Source organism: Ostrea edulis, chromosome 5, assembly GCF_947568905.1.
Source record: "Ostrea edulis chromosome 5, xbOstEdul1.1, whole genome shotgun sequence".
In the NCBI taxonomy this organism is placed as follows: Eukaryota; Metazoa; Mollusca; class Bivalvia; order Ostreida; family Ostreidae; genus Ostrea; species Ostrea edulis.
Genome location: NC_079168.1, coordinates 70619398 through 70635557, shown reverse-complemented (window position 1 = coordinate 70635557; position 16160 = coordinate 70619398). Strand labels below are relative to the sequence as shown.

Here is a 16160-nt window from a genome sequence, read left to right as displayed (position 1 = left end):
ACTGGTGTTATTAATGAAATATATAAGATGGGAGCATTTGTATTGAATTCAGTGTTTTGTGACAAAATGACAGCTAATGCTCCTTTATATAAATGTATGATTCGCATGATGAATTTAATGTTAAAAGATTAATCACATGATGAAATATCTAACTTATAACCAGATAATTTCTGAAGTTATAGGTAAGGGATGGCTCTTGGAATTGCAATTAAACAAAACTGTGGTATATCGACCAGCATACTGACTGACAGGTGCAAATTAATGTGCTACTCTTCTTTGAAGGGTGCATATTACGAGGAAGTGTATATAAAATTCAATATAATTGTGCAGCTTTGTAGTTAATTGAACAGGTGTTGAAGCATTGCTTTTGTATAATGTGTACACATATAAATGCTACTATATACATTTACCAAAGGAACACAAATGCAATATTGAAAATATTGTTTTACCATGATCACTTAAATCAAATATATGAAAATTACACAATTGAGATAAGATGTCACAAAGTCATAAAGAAAAGCTTTCCATCTTGTAAAGTAATGTTGACAAAAACAATATGTCTTTAAATGGAAGGAGAGACATAATAATGTTCAGTTCTTATGCACAGACATCACTTCAATGTGTAATTAGAATCCAAGCACTTTAAACTGGAAGTTTATCTGTAAGTTTAGACAATCTAAACTTATTATAGATGAAGATATTTTGAGCACTATGTTGCAAATACAGGTCACCCAATACGCCCATCTGTTGCTCGGTCCTACTTTTTCTTCGTCCTTTAACAATCCTACATTGACCTCCTTTGCAGTCATGAATGGCATGGACAACATTTTGTATTCTCTTTGACCTTAGAATTTCAATCTCTCTATCAATTTTAATGAGTTGATGATTTCTGTAGAGATCTGAGTCAACAACTTCACCTTTCTTGATAAAAGCTACCTCCATTTTGCTGTGTTTCTTTGTACATACCAGGAGAAACCGATCAACAATGCCAACCTGGATCTAAAAGAAACAGACAAGAGCGACACATGGCTTATAATAATTATGTCACAATGCTATAATATGTGATACTGTACAGTTACATTTCATTTTTAAGAGGAGGCATACATTTCTATTAACAGTATATTAATCATTTAGTTTGAATATTGCATCAAAGTGAAGGAGAATTGGTGTTGAAAAATCAAAAGGAATACAAACAAGATGTGTTTGTGACACACTGATGTCCCTGGATTTCAACATAGTGACACTAAGACATATTATGATTATTAACCTACCTATTCTTAAAATTTTTACCAATATGGATAGGCTACAAAAGTTAAATCTTGCATGAAAGATCCAGATAATTTAGGCCACAATATGGGGATAAAAATTATCATAGAAATAAAGAGTGTTTTAAATAGTATTGAATATACAAAGGAGGGTGAAGGTGACTCTGGTGAGTGATGTTGCTTATGGGCTCTTGTTAGAGGAAAGTTATATTAATCAATTAATTAATATTTGATCGTTTATGCTCAACAAAGGAAGGGGACTGACAACAACACACAAAGTGAACATAAGTGACACTTTCATACCTTATTTCCATCATCATATGATACAAAAGAACCAATTTTGGCTCGTTGTCCAGAGTTGGTGACTGCCTCCTTACACTCAAACACTTTAACATCAGCGTAAGTAAGGTCACAGCCTAATGCTACAGAGGTCATTATCATTTCCAGCTCATTCAGAAGATTTGGATTGTTCTAAAAAAAGAAATAAAATTGGGGAATACATGCATCATGGCCAATAACATTGAGAGCACTTATGGTTGAATATGATATTGATTATATACATATCTATATGTACCATAGGTTTTCTGGAATTTGTGCGATAAAAGTTTCTTAATTGTCCAGATTCGTGTTCTTCATCACGGTCAGGGATCCCAAGGAAAGATTTAACTTTCTTGTCTTCACCATAGCTTCTAACAGAAGTGCTAGCCTGTTTCCTGAGATATATAAGAAAAAAAGTTTATGAAACACAGCTGCTTAATGGTGTTAGCAAATCGTGATCTTGGTTAGATGAACTTTACTTGAATACATTTAGGACACAGGAATACTGAATTTTTGAGAAATAGCATGAAATCAATTTCAAGGTCGTTATGGAAAATGATTACTGTAGATCAATTATTATTTGCGAGAAATTTAATTCCACATTAATTATATTTTTAACAAGTAATAACTAATCATATAATTACCACTAGCAAACATGGGGTTAGATTAGACATGTCAATTAAATTAATATGCAACATCGATAAGGGTACATACAATGTGTGTCGTACACATGTATGTGTGCTAAAATATTATGAAAAAGCATTATTTTCATGAAATATGGCTTCCTCACCATTCTTCGTTCAAGTGAAGGAATCCCCCAGTTATAACATGCTTAGTCAATTCTGACTTTGCAAATTGCACGACTGTGTCACGTGACTTTGCATGTCCATTTTGATGTTGCAGACTCCTCCGGATGGCACCATGATTTTTTTCAAAAACGTCTTCAGCATAGTGAAGGGGGTGACCATGTCTGTCCATATCATCTGCCTACAAAACGCTTTGATGTAATTACACATTCAATGGACAGTACGTGTTACTATATTTCTTTAGATCTGCAACTGTTACACACCATATGTCATCATTTGATTTTCACTTGAAACATTATACAATATCAGCATTACATGTGTAATATTTGGGAGCATATGGACTGTGGATATCAACTTGGATAGATCAGTGGTTAGAGCACCAGACTAGTGATGCTGGGATCCTGGGTTCGATTCCTTGTCCAACCCAAGCTTTACTCCTTCCTATTTCATTTATATATACACATTTATTGATATGTGGAATTGTGTACACTGTATACAGGTCTGAAGAATATAACATTACACCTACCATGTGAACACAGAAATGGGTTTTACTTTTGTTCCCAAGTACTGGAATGTGGTTTCTTACAAAGACTAGATAATTTTCAAATTCTGTAGCAATAGTAGTTAGCGAGGATCTTCCGTCATACAAATGCTTTGAAATCTGAAAATAACATATAGTGTGCTATAAGTAAATTAATCATAAAACACTTATGATATCAAGTAAAAATTCAGGTACAGTTGTATTATGTTCCTAATACATTCAATTTACACTCATGAAATAGATCAATTATGTACTACCAATGCAAGCTTCTCAAGCGCTGCAACATATGATCTCTTCAAACCTGCATATTCCATGTTCAATGGAGCTATCTGTAACTGTAAATTTTAGCAATATAAAGTTCCTAGGGTTCTGAAGTAATCAAAATGTAAATGTATACATAAACCTTTCTCCCTACCAGTTGTACATATAATCAAGGAAATATTCTATTTTTAAGGTAGCTCACTACACTAAAGATTATACTCTTTATGACACTACATCACACATCACAAGATGGAGATTTAAATGTTTTGTGATTTCATTTGTATCGATCGATTTGTTTGCCTATCATCATAGCTCAGTGTTTAAAGCATTGGGATGGTGAACCGCAGATCTCGAGTTCAAATGCGCCAGAGTCTTTTGTTCAAATGTGTTGAAATAATTTTCTTGAGAATCATATTCTTATCCAAATTTGTGTATTTTTCTGCCTTTTTTACATGTATTCATAGTATATATCATTATATCTTTTATGATTTAATCAATTCATGCAGATTTGAGAAACTAGTGATCCACCTTATGGCAATTCCATGCACCCTTCTAGAATTATAGGTTAAATCTTTTATTTGATTGTTGATTCTTCAAATAATATATCTTAGTAAGAAATAAAACTGATAAAATAAGTATGTTGCCGTGTTAATAATTATTTTTTATCAATTAACACAATATACCTGTTATCAACATAAGAAAAAAATCTCTACCTATTGTTACATCACAAGTTTGATGCTAACTAGGTACAAACAGTTTGTGCAGCTGTCATAAATAATTCCCGTATTTCCAATTATAGTTGTTTTTTTATTAATAAATACTCCATCTTACTTACATAATGTTTATAATCCTTCCCTTGTCTACTCTCTAGGTACTTGAAAAAAGTTTCAGGATTGATTTTGTATGAAAAGTCTGACTGATCTATACTCTTCAAATGAATAATCAGGAGATTTCTTTGCCTTTCATTGAGACTTCCAACACAATGCTTTGAAAAATAAATTGGATTTAGATAAGTATAAAGATAAAATATTGGTTTTTTTTGTTCTATTACCTATTGTATACACTTAGGTAAAGAATTGTTATTTTATACTTCTACCATTCACTTAGATGTTGCTTTCAAAAATATTTCCATGATATGCACTCATGCTGATATTACCTGAATCAAATGCTTTGCCAGACCCAGGTATAGGAAGTGAAGAATTCCAATTGGACTATCCCTGCACATATATGAATGTATGTGTTATATAATAGACAATATATGACATGCACTAAATTAACTGCATATATTTTACATGTATGTACAATGTGCAAATTTTGAAGGAAGCTTAAATAAATTTAATTAGATACCTATGTGGATCAATATGCTCCCATAAACAGTTTTGATAAAACTTAATCCCTGACTGTTTTTGTGTGGCACAACTTGGATTGATTTTCAGTCTTTCCAAAGTTCTTTTAGTCCCAGTTGCTGTTCTCAACTGCCACATTTTAAATGGGTCAGACTTGTCAGCCTGGAGATTACAAATCAAAATGTAGCAAAACTTTAAAGGGTATAATCTTCGAATCCACATGTAAATTACATCATTTAGTAAGGAAAATATTACCTGACATTTAGGACAGAATTTTAAGGCTGATGGTCCCATGTGGTTGGTAACCAAACTCGTCATTTGGTAATCTGCTATTATGGCATCAATCTCTGATGTAAGGGTTACTTCCCTTTTCAGCAAAGCATCATAAGCATCTATCCCTATCCTGTAATATCAAAACATATATATACCCTTATCTAAAACAGTTTTCTTAATAATAGCATAAAAAAATCCAAATTTCCCCCCATACTCTTTATGAATAATTAAATCACAATTATTTCATACTCTTTACAAAGTCTCAAGTCTTCACAAATGGGTTTTATCAGATCCATCATGCTGACTGTTTCTGATGCAGCAAGAAAAAATGTGTTCTTGTTCCTCATTTTTTCTGTCAGAGGTAGTCCAGAAGCTTGAGCTTGTATCCCATGCATGGGTGCCCATCTTCTTGATTGATTGGCTGATAAATCATCAACAAATATGTTCAGGGGTAGTTTTACAATGGGTTTTCCTTTCCATAGAGGACTAGTTTCAAAGAATTCTGATTTCTCCTGTTGGATTTTGACATTAATCATTAGAACTCTGAATAGTCATGGAAATGGAGCAATTTTATATAAACATGATATAATTATTAGCACTATGTATAAACATGTTGTATGATTAATTATAAAAGATGATCACTTCAAGTATAACGATTTGGTTTGAATTCATGTAATAATCATTAGAAGACAAAAAAAAAAAAATCTTACCCCTTCCATCAATAAATTGAAGTGTTCCATTCCTTCACCGGTTTCACGAATGTATGCATTGAAAGGCTGCTCAGGAAGGGCATCTCTTTTACAATCCTTAATGGGTACTCTAGTCTTTTTATTCATTATGATCAAGCATCTGAAAATACTTATGATTATAAGAGATATCGCTTTGTTTAAAGATATATCTTTTAAACTACGAATGAATAGTAAAATGATTTGCTATAGTATATCATTATTTACATGTATATGATACTGGTTGACATTTCTTTAATAATTTTTCTAAGTTAGTTTACTTAATTATTACTTACTTAATTATTACTGAAAATGAAGGGGAAATAATTATAATATGATCAACTTACTCTAGTTCATCTTCATCAAATAAGTTGTCAAAGTATGAGTGATTTCCTCGTCTCAACATTTCAAGTTCTACATAAACTTTACCTTCCTGAAATGAAATTATCATTTTTCCATGTTTGTTTGAGGCTAATATAACGTTGAAATGAAAGTGAGAAACTGCAATGATCAGACTGAAATTTGAACTCAGGCCTCTGAGTTTCCAGTCAGGTACTCTACCAATGAAAGTGTGTTTATTTACCTGTTCATTGAAGAAAAAGTTTTTAATCAACCCAAGCAGCTCCCTTTCATTCCGCTGACAGGATACAATATCCCCCAATACAAAACCATCAGACCAATGGAATTTCATTTCCCTCCATTTTTCTCCAGCACTCTGAGGTGTTTGTGTGGAGGTACATCCTGTCGTTGGGTGTCTGTGAGAAATATATGCATGCAATATATTGCACCAATTTCCTCGCATAAGTTCAAGTTAAGGAGGAATGCAACACCAGAGAAAATTTATAAAGGTTAAAAAGTGGAGGATGTGTCTGCTGGATTCAATCTCGCAAGCTACAGTTTGACAGTTGATGTGCTAACCTACTGAGCTATACTCAGCTAGACAATGTGAATGATATTTGAAATAAATACAAATATTGCTGATATCTATATTTTCATTCATGTTTTAAAGGGAAGTCAGCCATTATGATGATGTAGAGCACCTTAATCCTTAAACTCATCTTAAATTTCACAGAGTATATAAATGTAATTAGTATAATTAACTTTTTCTTTGTTATAAAATGAGTTAAAAAGTGAGATATGTTTCCCTACTGCCCTTTCCCTCAATCCATAGTACTATATATAACATATAGTACTATATAATTTAAACATGCATGCATACTATACCTGTCTATCACTTTTGCTGTATTGGGATTGGATATGATCAATTTGAGGGTTTCAGATGGTTTGACCATCCAGTGTAGATTGCCATTTTTATCTTCATTCTGCAAAGGAATAGTGATAAATTTCTTTAATATAAAGTAACAAATTCACTGTGTTTGTTGAAATTTTGAGATCTTCGGTCAAAGTTGAAGTATATGAAAAATTTTGGGTGGTTCAATAATATTTTTACATGTTAAATTCTACCTGTTGTATCATATCTTCCAATTTCAATTTCTCAGACCAAAATGATTTTATCTTGGCAAGTGTTGGTACTTGTTTCAGACCGGAGTCTTTTAGTATATACAGGAAAAATGATAGTACCTCATCACTCTGAAAGTACATATAAAACATGGGAGATTTTATTTTAACATTCTGTTTACTACTGATATTAATTGAGTTGTAAACGCTAATGTATAGCAATTCTGTCCAAAATAGAAATACCACTTTATGTGTCTTTGAGCTGTGTAAAACACTCAGTAGAAAATGGAGTTTCGATTCATATGGAAACCATGCTGAGGCAAAATCATGAGATGCACTTTCTGTTTTATAAGAAATAAAATTGCGAAAATCAAATAGTACAGCAATGTAAACATTAATATTAAATTGTATGGTTTTATATTTAATACTTTCAAAATAATAGGGCCAAGTGCAATAAGTTACCTATAGGGTCGGTATCGTCATTGCCGAATTCCGTCAATGAACCGTCATGATGATATTCCGTCCCCTCATTACATTCTGTGTTTTCTAAAAAGGTTTCCTTGTGTAGTTGGTTGCATGATACAGAGTCTTGTTCAGCTGCAACATCTTCAAGACCGCAAACATCGTTTATTTCATTATTTTCATGTAGGTGTATACCAATATTACCATCAAACTCGGGGTTGTGTTCATTTTGTTGGTGTTTACGTGTCAAATTATGTCGACGAAAATTTCCGAAACGGTGAGAAGAAAAGTTGCAAGGCTTGCAAAAGTATTCCTCCTTCTCCTTAAACTTTGAGTTCGAACGTCGAATATTTTCCATGATTTTGACAGCAAATCAATGTTCAATAGTTCTTGAATTGTGCTTGCATTGAAGCGCTACAACGATTCCGATTTTTCTGCACGTGCTTTGCAGACGACAACAGTGGCAGTACGTTATCTACAAGGCCTAGTTATGTATGAGGTAAGTTGAAGAAATTATACACAGTACTATCTTTACAAACTAATAAAATCAATATATCTATAAATTCTACCAAATAGCATTTGTATGTATATTTCAATATACAGTAGGCTCGATAAATGTTACGCGAAAGGCTAATTCGGGGCCTAGCTTGTTTACATACGTTACGCTCCGCCTACAACAAAAATGGGGTGCGGATCTAAGTACGCAATCTTATCAAATATCCGTTGAACTATGATTGTTGTGTAGATATTTGCCATTTTGGTTGATCTAAGTTTGATTACATTGGAAAACTTACAGTATTTGGTTATACAGATCTTTCTCAAAGACTTTTCCTATATATTTCGTATAAAACCTTTTTTTTCAACAACAAAATGATATTAATAATAATGAAAATAAATAAATAATGTATATTAAAGATATAGATCTATTGGGTAACTAACATCACCAATCGTTTGATAAAAGTAGTAGTGAATCTCGCATCAAAATCGATGAAATAAGCTGTAAATTCATGAATAAAAAACTATTTAGGGAAGTGTAAACAGCAACAATAAATTATTATGCTACATGCAAATTAAAATTTTTGAAATTTAACATAATAATTTAAATACACGTGACCAAATAATTTTTGCATGCATGTCTTTGTATAGATCTATAAATCCATGCATCATTTAACTCTACACTTAATTAATAAACCTACATGCAATGCCATTTAATTCAATAACATAACAATTTTAACAGTCATGGTCATTTTTAAAAAAAAAAAACTCATCCAGTAGTAATGTCAACTTTATAATACTATATATCAACTTAGTGCTACTTTTTAAAAGATTTTTAAAAAAGTGATTTAGATGTGACATTCTTTTAAAGTTAATTTTCATTGAATTCTTCATTCAGGACAGTCAAAAAAGTGGTGAAGGTAGCCAGGATATGTTCGAGTCCCAGGAGTCTGCACAGCTGGCTCCAGTCAATGACGGATCTGGCTGTACTGCACCATGCAGGGGCTGTGCAGAAAACACAAAGCTGCTACACACAATTTGTGAGTACAGGTGTATTGCTCACCAGCTGTATACATGTACTATTCAGGATTTAAAATTAATCTATGTGCATGGTTGATGTACACGTATGTGTACATTTTTAATAATGATCATGCATTTCATATGCATTCATTTGATTTTCTGAATTATTTTTTTTTCAAATAAAAGGATAGTCTTCAGTTAGAAACTAGGTGGAGGAAAGATAAGAATGCATGCATATAGCCACCCATCTGAAAAATACCACTATTATCAATTAAGAATCTTCATTTGAAATTGTTTAATTTGTTGTTGTTCACTGTTGATAAACATTAAATTCTTCACAGTGCAAGAGCTGAGGGAACTCAAAGAAGGGTTAAATGCCAGAAGTGATGATTATAAGAAATTCGTCATGGAGAATTCAGATATTGAGGTATAACTCTTAACACTGTTTTGTGTACATATATACTCGATCTTTTATATATACATAACTAACTTGCCAAAGTTATATAGAAGTTTTATAGAAAACGTTATCATTTAATATTCAATGTCTTGATATGGTGATTTTAATTACCTGAAAAATTTGTTTGATTGGTGCATCAAAGAAAACCTGATTTCGGCTTCATTGTGTAAATTGATACGTTTATTGAATTTGAAAATAATATCTACATATATTGACAGTTTTTATTAATATTTGTTTTTCACAATATACAGTATATAATTGCAATTATTAACTTTTATTATGGTTAATTGTAGGCTCCCTTGCTGGAATTCTTGAAGACTGCATTTCCAGTCAAAGTTTTTTTAAACACTGCAGACTTAGAATTGAAAGTAAGTCTGTTATTACATGCAATCTGATTATAGGGGAGTTGTGCCGCTATACACATAACAATGATGGAGCGGATCAAAGATCCGAACCTAATCAGATCATTATTACATGCAATGGAACCATAACACTTGTTATCATTAAAAATTCAAGTCCATAACCAATCCTAATGTTTTTAGCTCATCTGAGCTGAAAGCTCATGTGTGCTTTTCTGATCACCTGCTGTACATCTTATGTCTGTCTGGCTGTCTCTCCATCTGTAAACTTTACACATTTTCTACTTCTGCTCCAGAACTACTGGGCTAATTTCAACCAAACTTGGTAAAAATAATCATTGGGTGAAGGGAATTAAAGTTTGTTCAAAGGAAGGGCCATGCCTCCTTCAGAGGGGAAAAATCACAAAAATGCAAAAATAGGTTGGGGTCATTTAAAAATCTTCTCAATAATGACTGGGCCAAAAGAGTTGAAATTTACATGAAAGCTTCCTTACATAGTGCAGATTCAAGTTTGTAAAAATCATGGTACTCAGGGATAGGTTGGGGCCACAGTAGGGATCAAATTTTTACATGCGAATATAAAGGAAAATCTTTAAATATGGGCTCAGGTGAGCAATGTGGCCCATGGGCCTCTTGTTGTTAATTGAAGACTCATAGAATCTAAATTTTGAACAATAAATTAATTCATTTCTTGTAAATATTAAATGTTACATTTTTTTATCCACAAGATGAAATTCAAGAAATAATTATACATGTACAACAAATTCCAGGCTAAAGTGGTGTCCTTAGTGCACAGACTAGGAATAAAGGCTGATATGCCAGTGATCATGCGAAGCGTAAACAAATATGCAGCAAGGAAGTTTGTTGACTTCCGATCACAAACAAAAGTTAAGGTTTGTACATATTTGATGAAATCAAATGATTTTGACCCCCACTAAAGTTAACATACAACTAATTGATAATCAAATTTAACTATTTTTTTTTTTGCAGTTGCTGTCAGGGAAAAAGGACGCTGGAAATCTGAGTGTTCAGGACCTGGGGAAAGAGTTGTTCCAGAGATTCTCCCCAGTCCTGAACAATCAGATTGAACAGACTACACTTGTTTTGGTGAGTAACTTAATTAACAATTTATTTTTTACACACCAATCTTTAGACGTGGCATATTATGGTACAGTGATGTATATACGTCAGTCTGTCTGAGCATCCTTTCGGGGTTTTCTGTTTCTAAGTTTATTTCTCTGTCACATATCAAACTGAAACTTGCTATGTAGCTTCTGTGTGGATCACTCAAAAGGAGTTTTGCCCCTTTATTTGAAAATTATTGTGATATGGAGGGTACATAAGTTGTCCTCTCTCAATTTTCAAGTGAGGACCATCATGTTTTGCAGAGGGTTTTTTATGTAATTTGTCTACATTAGTGCTAATCATTTCAGAGAGCCTTCTGCCATGAACGAAAGCTATTCAAGAAAAGGCGAAGTGAGGTTTCCACTTCAATGGATTTCTGGTCTGAATTTAAGACATTCAGAAGGATGGTGGAGGAGGACCAGGATCCATTGAAGTGGGAAAGGCTGATGGCCAGGGAAGAAAAGAGGATTGAGAGATATCAAAAGCTCCTCTGTGAGTTTATATTTTCAATGTTACATTTTTACAATTAAAAACTGGACAATTATACCTATTATATAGTTTTGAAATCCAATTCTCTGAGGGAGGGGGGGGGGGTCCAAACAAACTTTGCTAAGTTTATTACAATATAATTCCAATGTTATTTATTACAATTGTTTTGATTGGACAAAAATAAAGCTGAACAAGAGTTTACACATCAATAAATCCGAAAACGCGATGTATTCATACACGCCTAAAAACAAATAACATAGTGCGGGGAAACTATTCAAATTTTTGCAATTGTTAATAACGTGAATGAATTGGAATTCAGTTTGTAAGTAAAATGTCCTGAGTTTACACATTGATAAATTCTTCAAAAAGAATGTTTAATCCTATATTGACAGTGTATATAGACTACTCTTTCAATTATTCTTTTATACAAAAATATTTCTATTTCAGAGATTAAAAGAAAGAAGAACAAAGAATATACAATATGCAGTGACCAGAATAAAATTTAAATTACCCTGATCAAATGCCTTGAGATTTGTTCATGTTAATCTATATTCATGACTAAATAATTTGCAGATTATTAGAATTCACATCAATTTTATATATTATTTATCTCCTGATATAAAAAATTCATGTGAAGTTCATGTGAATTATATGTGAAATTCACGTGAATTTCATGTGAAAAATCATGTGAAATTCACATGAATTTCACGTGAAATTCATGTGAAATATTTTCATGTGAAATTCATGTGAAATTCACGTGAATTTCACATGAAATTTTTCATGTGAATTCACATTTGATGCTCTTTTTATGTGAAATTCACGTGAAATTTTTAACGTGAAATTCATGTGAATTTCACGTGAAATTCACGTGAGGCACATTTGCCTGTGTATCACAGTGAACTCGAAATAAAAGACTCCAAAGTCTTCAACATTTTATTTCATTGAAAATAGATGTTAACAGCAAACTAGCAACTCAACTTTATGATAAATAGGATGACTTCAGCTTCTCCATCGTCAACTTCCCATATTTATGTAGCAATATTCCATTATCACCTGCATATGGTGTTTATGTCTCTCGCCTGGTTCGATACGCAAGAGCTTTTTCTGCGTATGATCAGTTTTTTAATCGAGGCAGTCTGCTGACTAACAAGTTTGTGTTATAGGGGTTTCAACAATCTCGTTTATAGTTAGCATTTTGCAAATTCTATGGTCGTTATAGCGATCAAGTCTGCCAATACAACATGTTATTGGGAAAATGCTGTCTGATATTGAGGCCGTTCTTTACACACTGATTTTGGCTGCATATTACCGCGTTTACCTTATCGAAATATAGGACCCACGGCTGGTGTGACCGGTCCATAGGGGAAGTTTAATCCTCCTAGACACCTGGGGCCCGTTTCACAAAAAGGCTTACGACCAGACGTAAGCTTAGTCAGGCGTACAAACAGAACCAAGTCATATAACCGGACTAAGCTGCGTTTCATAAAACAGTATACGTTTGCACCCGACTAAATTTGGCTTAAATCTCGGACTGCTCATGACTAGGTGTAACTCTTAGTCTGTAAAGAACGAAACGAATAATGGCAACGGAAATAAATTGAAAGAAATTGCATCCGCTGACCTGTAATTTACAATTTCATATCCTCCAGTTTATGATAATAATATATTAAAGAGGGCAACGATTGCATATTGAGTCCTTGTTTTAAATTTTGGGGAAATGGTTATGTGTGTGTGTTAAATAGCAATAACACATGTTTAAGCATTCTTTCCTTTTAATATCTATCTGATCATTTTTGTTGTTGTATATTTCAATTAACTCTCAAAAGACTAAACTACTTACTATTTGGTGATTTCGTTTCAGACTCCTTCTTTTTCTCCGAAGTGATATCACTAGAAACGTTTGGGAAAAGAACATCACTATTTACGCGAATTGATGATGCTAGCACTTTTAATTCACCATCCGTCCAATTAGGTTTTCTTTTACTGAATTTGGAGACGCCATTATATCATGAATCAGACAATTTTCAATGCACGAAATGTACATGCCTTCCTGCAATGCACTGATGAAATGTAGAAGTTATAAATATATATTATTACTACAGTAACTTGATCCGAAGAGTCGGATCACGTCGAGTTGACAGGCGCGGATCATCAGGTCACACGAGATCTGATGATCCGCGCCTGTCAACGAGACGTGATCCAACTCTTCGGATCAAGTTACTGTAGTAATGATAAATTTATTATATACCCCCTTCTGCATTTGAAATCCACATTTATAAGATGATAAATGTAATCCAAATGATCAAAAACACAGACACATCATGAAATTATGTTTTGTGTACGTAGTTTTGTTTTGTGACGCGGTCAATATTTTCCACAAATAACGTTGTGTTGATGCATTGTGACGGCATCAGTTTCAGAGGATACTGATACGGAATCAGAAAACCACAGTGTGGTGATCTGGAAAACCGGATCACACGCTGTGAAATCCACAGTATCAAAGAACGATACATTGATGGGTATATAATAAATACAAATACATGCTGAAAAATATGTAATACATGTACATGTAGACCTACCTTACGTACATGTAAGTGCATGTTGTCTAGTATTATATTACTAAGTACTTCGTTACTAGCTTGAAAATACGGATGTATATTTAATTGCTGTTATAAAATTTAGAAATTCATTTCAAAATTAAGGATTATCTCCCTCATGCCTAGCTCTTATCCTTGGACGAATTTGGCCCCACTTGTTTGGCACGCTGTTTTTGGCTATATTTAGCTCTAATACTTCATAGTTATTTCGGATTTCAAATATTTCGTTTGAGCATCACTGAAGAGACATTATTTGTCGAAATGCGCATCTGGTGCAACAAAATTGGTACCGTATAAGTTTTACATTAACATAATTCAATTCATACATTATTTTAAACTTTAGTAAGAGAAGACAACAATGTAGGTGATGTAAATACATGGCTTTTGTAAAACAGTAGATAAAACCATAGCTCGATACTTCATTTATTCAAGCTTTAAAAGTTCATTTTATGTTACAACTACAATCTAATAAATTCAAATCTCAATAGAAACTCAATGGTCACCTAGTATAAATACCATGACATATGATTTAAACATTATTTCAATACTTACTTGAAAAGATAATACCGGAGATGGAAACGTAAATGGATAAACCTATAACATGTTCGTTTGTGCGATCACTAAGGTGAACGGACGTGTTTTCACAGCTGCGCATAAATCTACATTATATGTGATTTAACCACCCGAGTGACATTTTGCTTGTAAGGTACTGTAGTTTTGCGATTTCTACTGATTGGATTCTACATACTTAATTGGACTTTGCAGTGCAAAAATGGGGGGAAAAGGGAAAAAGAGAAAAACTGAAGACAATAGTAATCACAGTGAGAACAGCTCACAGAACCAGTCAGTGACAGACCAGCACGCAGTAAGCTTTGCGTTGAGTGAAGCGAACAATGTTTTATATGGAGCTCCTGGTGGAAACGAACCTAACAGTCCTGAAAATGTTCCTTATTCATCTACGCCGTTACCCAACGGAGGTGTTAGTATGAATTCACAATTTGCGGAAACTCATAGGAAGCTAGACTCTATCATGCATAAACTGAAGAAACTCGACGTTATTGAGGAGAGAATGAATAAATTAGATTCGAGAATGGGTTCACTTGAGAGTCGTGTAGTAGACACAGAAAAGAAAAACGTCGAGTTTGAAAGATCCGTTAAATTCGTGTCCGAAAAATGTGACGAGTTTCAGTCAAAATATGCCGACATCAAGGGAGTAGCAAAAACTCTGAATAAACAGAAAAATGAGATCTCTGAACTGGCGACTATTATCGACAGACAGAAAAATGAGTTTGAGAAACTACAGGGTGAGATGGAAAAAATTACGGAAAACAGAGAAGACCTTGAAGAAGCGGTTCTTGATCTTCGCTGCCGCTCAATGAAATACAATCTGGTATTTACTGGTTTAGGAGGCGAGAACAGAAAAGAAAATACCGAAAGGAAACTCCGGGAGTTTATTTTTCACGAGCTAGGAATCGAAGGACACATTGAGTTCGTAAACGTACATCGTTTTGGCCGATATGTGCGCGAAAAGTGCAGGCCCATAGTTGCACGATTTGTATATAACAAAGATCGAGACGATGTTCTAGCTAGTACATACAAACTCAAGGGAAAGCCGTTTGGTGTGCACGAACAATTCCCCAAGGAAGTCGAGGACCGTCGGAGACAACTGTATCCAATTGTGAAAGACTTGAAAAAATCAGGTAACAGTAATGTTAAATTAGTCCGAGACAAACTCTACGTTAATGGCAAACTCTACGATCCAAAAGAGAGGAAAATGGAATGTGATACCGTGATTCAGCCTGTGACATCAGTGGCGGATCAACAGACCAGGCGTTAGGGTGCGTAGAGAGTGACGATACGTGAAAGTCTGAACTTTCGATCCTTACATGGAACATTGATAAGGGGTTATGTCAAAAGCTACAAGATGATGAATTTTTAGCAATTATTACGAAGTATGATATCATTTGTTTAACAGAATGTTGGATATCTGAACATGAGGATATTGACCTACAAAATTATCAAAAGTTAATTTTTGCACGTAAGACAGGTAGAGGTGGAGGTATCGCAATTTTTGTTCGCAATAATGTTAAAGATGATATCTGTTTAGTTAGGAATATAGAAGAATGTATTATTTGGTTTAGATTTCACGAAAAATTAGTTAAT

At 33.5% G+C, this 16160-nt stretch overlaps 2 protein-coding genes across 3 annotated transcripts; one reads left to right on the top strand and one right to left on the bottom strand.

Annotated features, from left to right (window-relative positions):
• Positions 1-426: 426 nt before the first annotated feature.
• On the bottom strand, positions 427-7844 carry LOC125667163 (uncharacterized). Of its 2 annotated transcripts, XM_048900521.2 has the most exons (18): positions 7456-7844; positions 7237-7334; positions 7000-7125; positions 6760-6857; positions 6119-6290; positions 5883-5968; positions 5521-5659; positions 5060-5322; positions 4793-4940; positions 4539-4699; positions 4348-4408; positions 4027-4176; positions 3188-3265; positions 2916-3050; positions 2374-2570; positions 1840-1978; positions 1569-1736; positions 427-999 (listed from the first exon to the last, which is right to left on the bottom strand). In XM_048900521.2, the coding sequence occupies exons 1-18, from the start codon at positions 7811-7813 to the stop codon at positions 643-645; spliced, it is 2934 nt and encodes a 977-aa protein (XP_048756478.2). In that variant the 5' UTR covers positions 7814-7844; the 3' UTR covers positions 427-642. The 2 variants fall into 2 exon arrangements, with proteins under 2 accessions (XP_048756478.2, XP_048756479.2); XM_048900522.2 differs by lacking the exon at positions 3188-3265.
• On the top strand, positions 7828-12010 carry LOC125667172 (uncharacterized). Its single transcript, XM_048900536.2, has 8 exons — positions 7828-7954; positions 8849-8990; positions 9312-9397; positions 9721-9795; positions 10557-10679; positions 10777-10893; positions 11220-11403; positions 11848-12010. Coding segments are annotated over exons 1-8 (738 nt in total). The 5' UTR covers positions 7828-7945; the 3' UTR covers positions 11850-12010.
• The last annotated feature ends 4150 nt before the right edge of the window (positions 12011-16160 follow it).

Bases quoted from the DNA above. Each gene is read 5' to 3' on its own strand.
- LOC125667163 (XM_048900521.2), bottom strand. From the start codon at position 7,813: ATGGAAAATATTCGACGTTCGAACTCAAAGTTTAAGGAGAAGGAGGAA. The intron at 3,051-3,187 runs GTAGTACATAAT...TGTTATTTTCAG, and splicing joins CGCTTGAGAAGCTTGCATTG to ATTTCAAAGCATTTGTATGA. The intron at 1,737-1,839 runs GTACATATAGAT...TTCTTTTTTTAG, and splicing joins CAAATTCCAGAAAACCTATG to AACAATCCAAATCTTCTGAA.
- LOC125667172 (XM_048900536.2), top strand. The intron at 9,398-9,720 runs GTATAACTCTTA...GGTTAATTGTAG, and splicing joins TGGAGAATTCAGATATTGAG to GCTCCCTTGCTGGAATTCTT. The intron at 10,680-10,776 runs GTTTGTACATAT...TTTTTTTTGCAG, and splicing joins GATCACAAACAAAAGTTAAG to TTGCTGTCAGGGAAAAAGGA.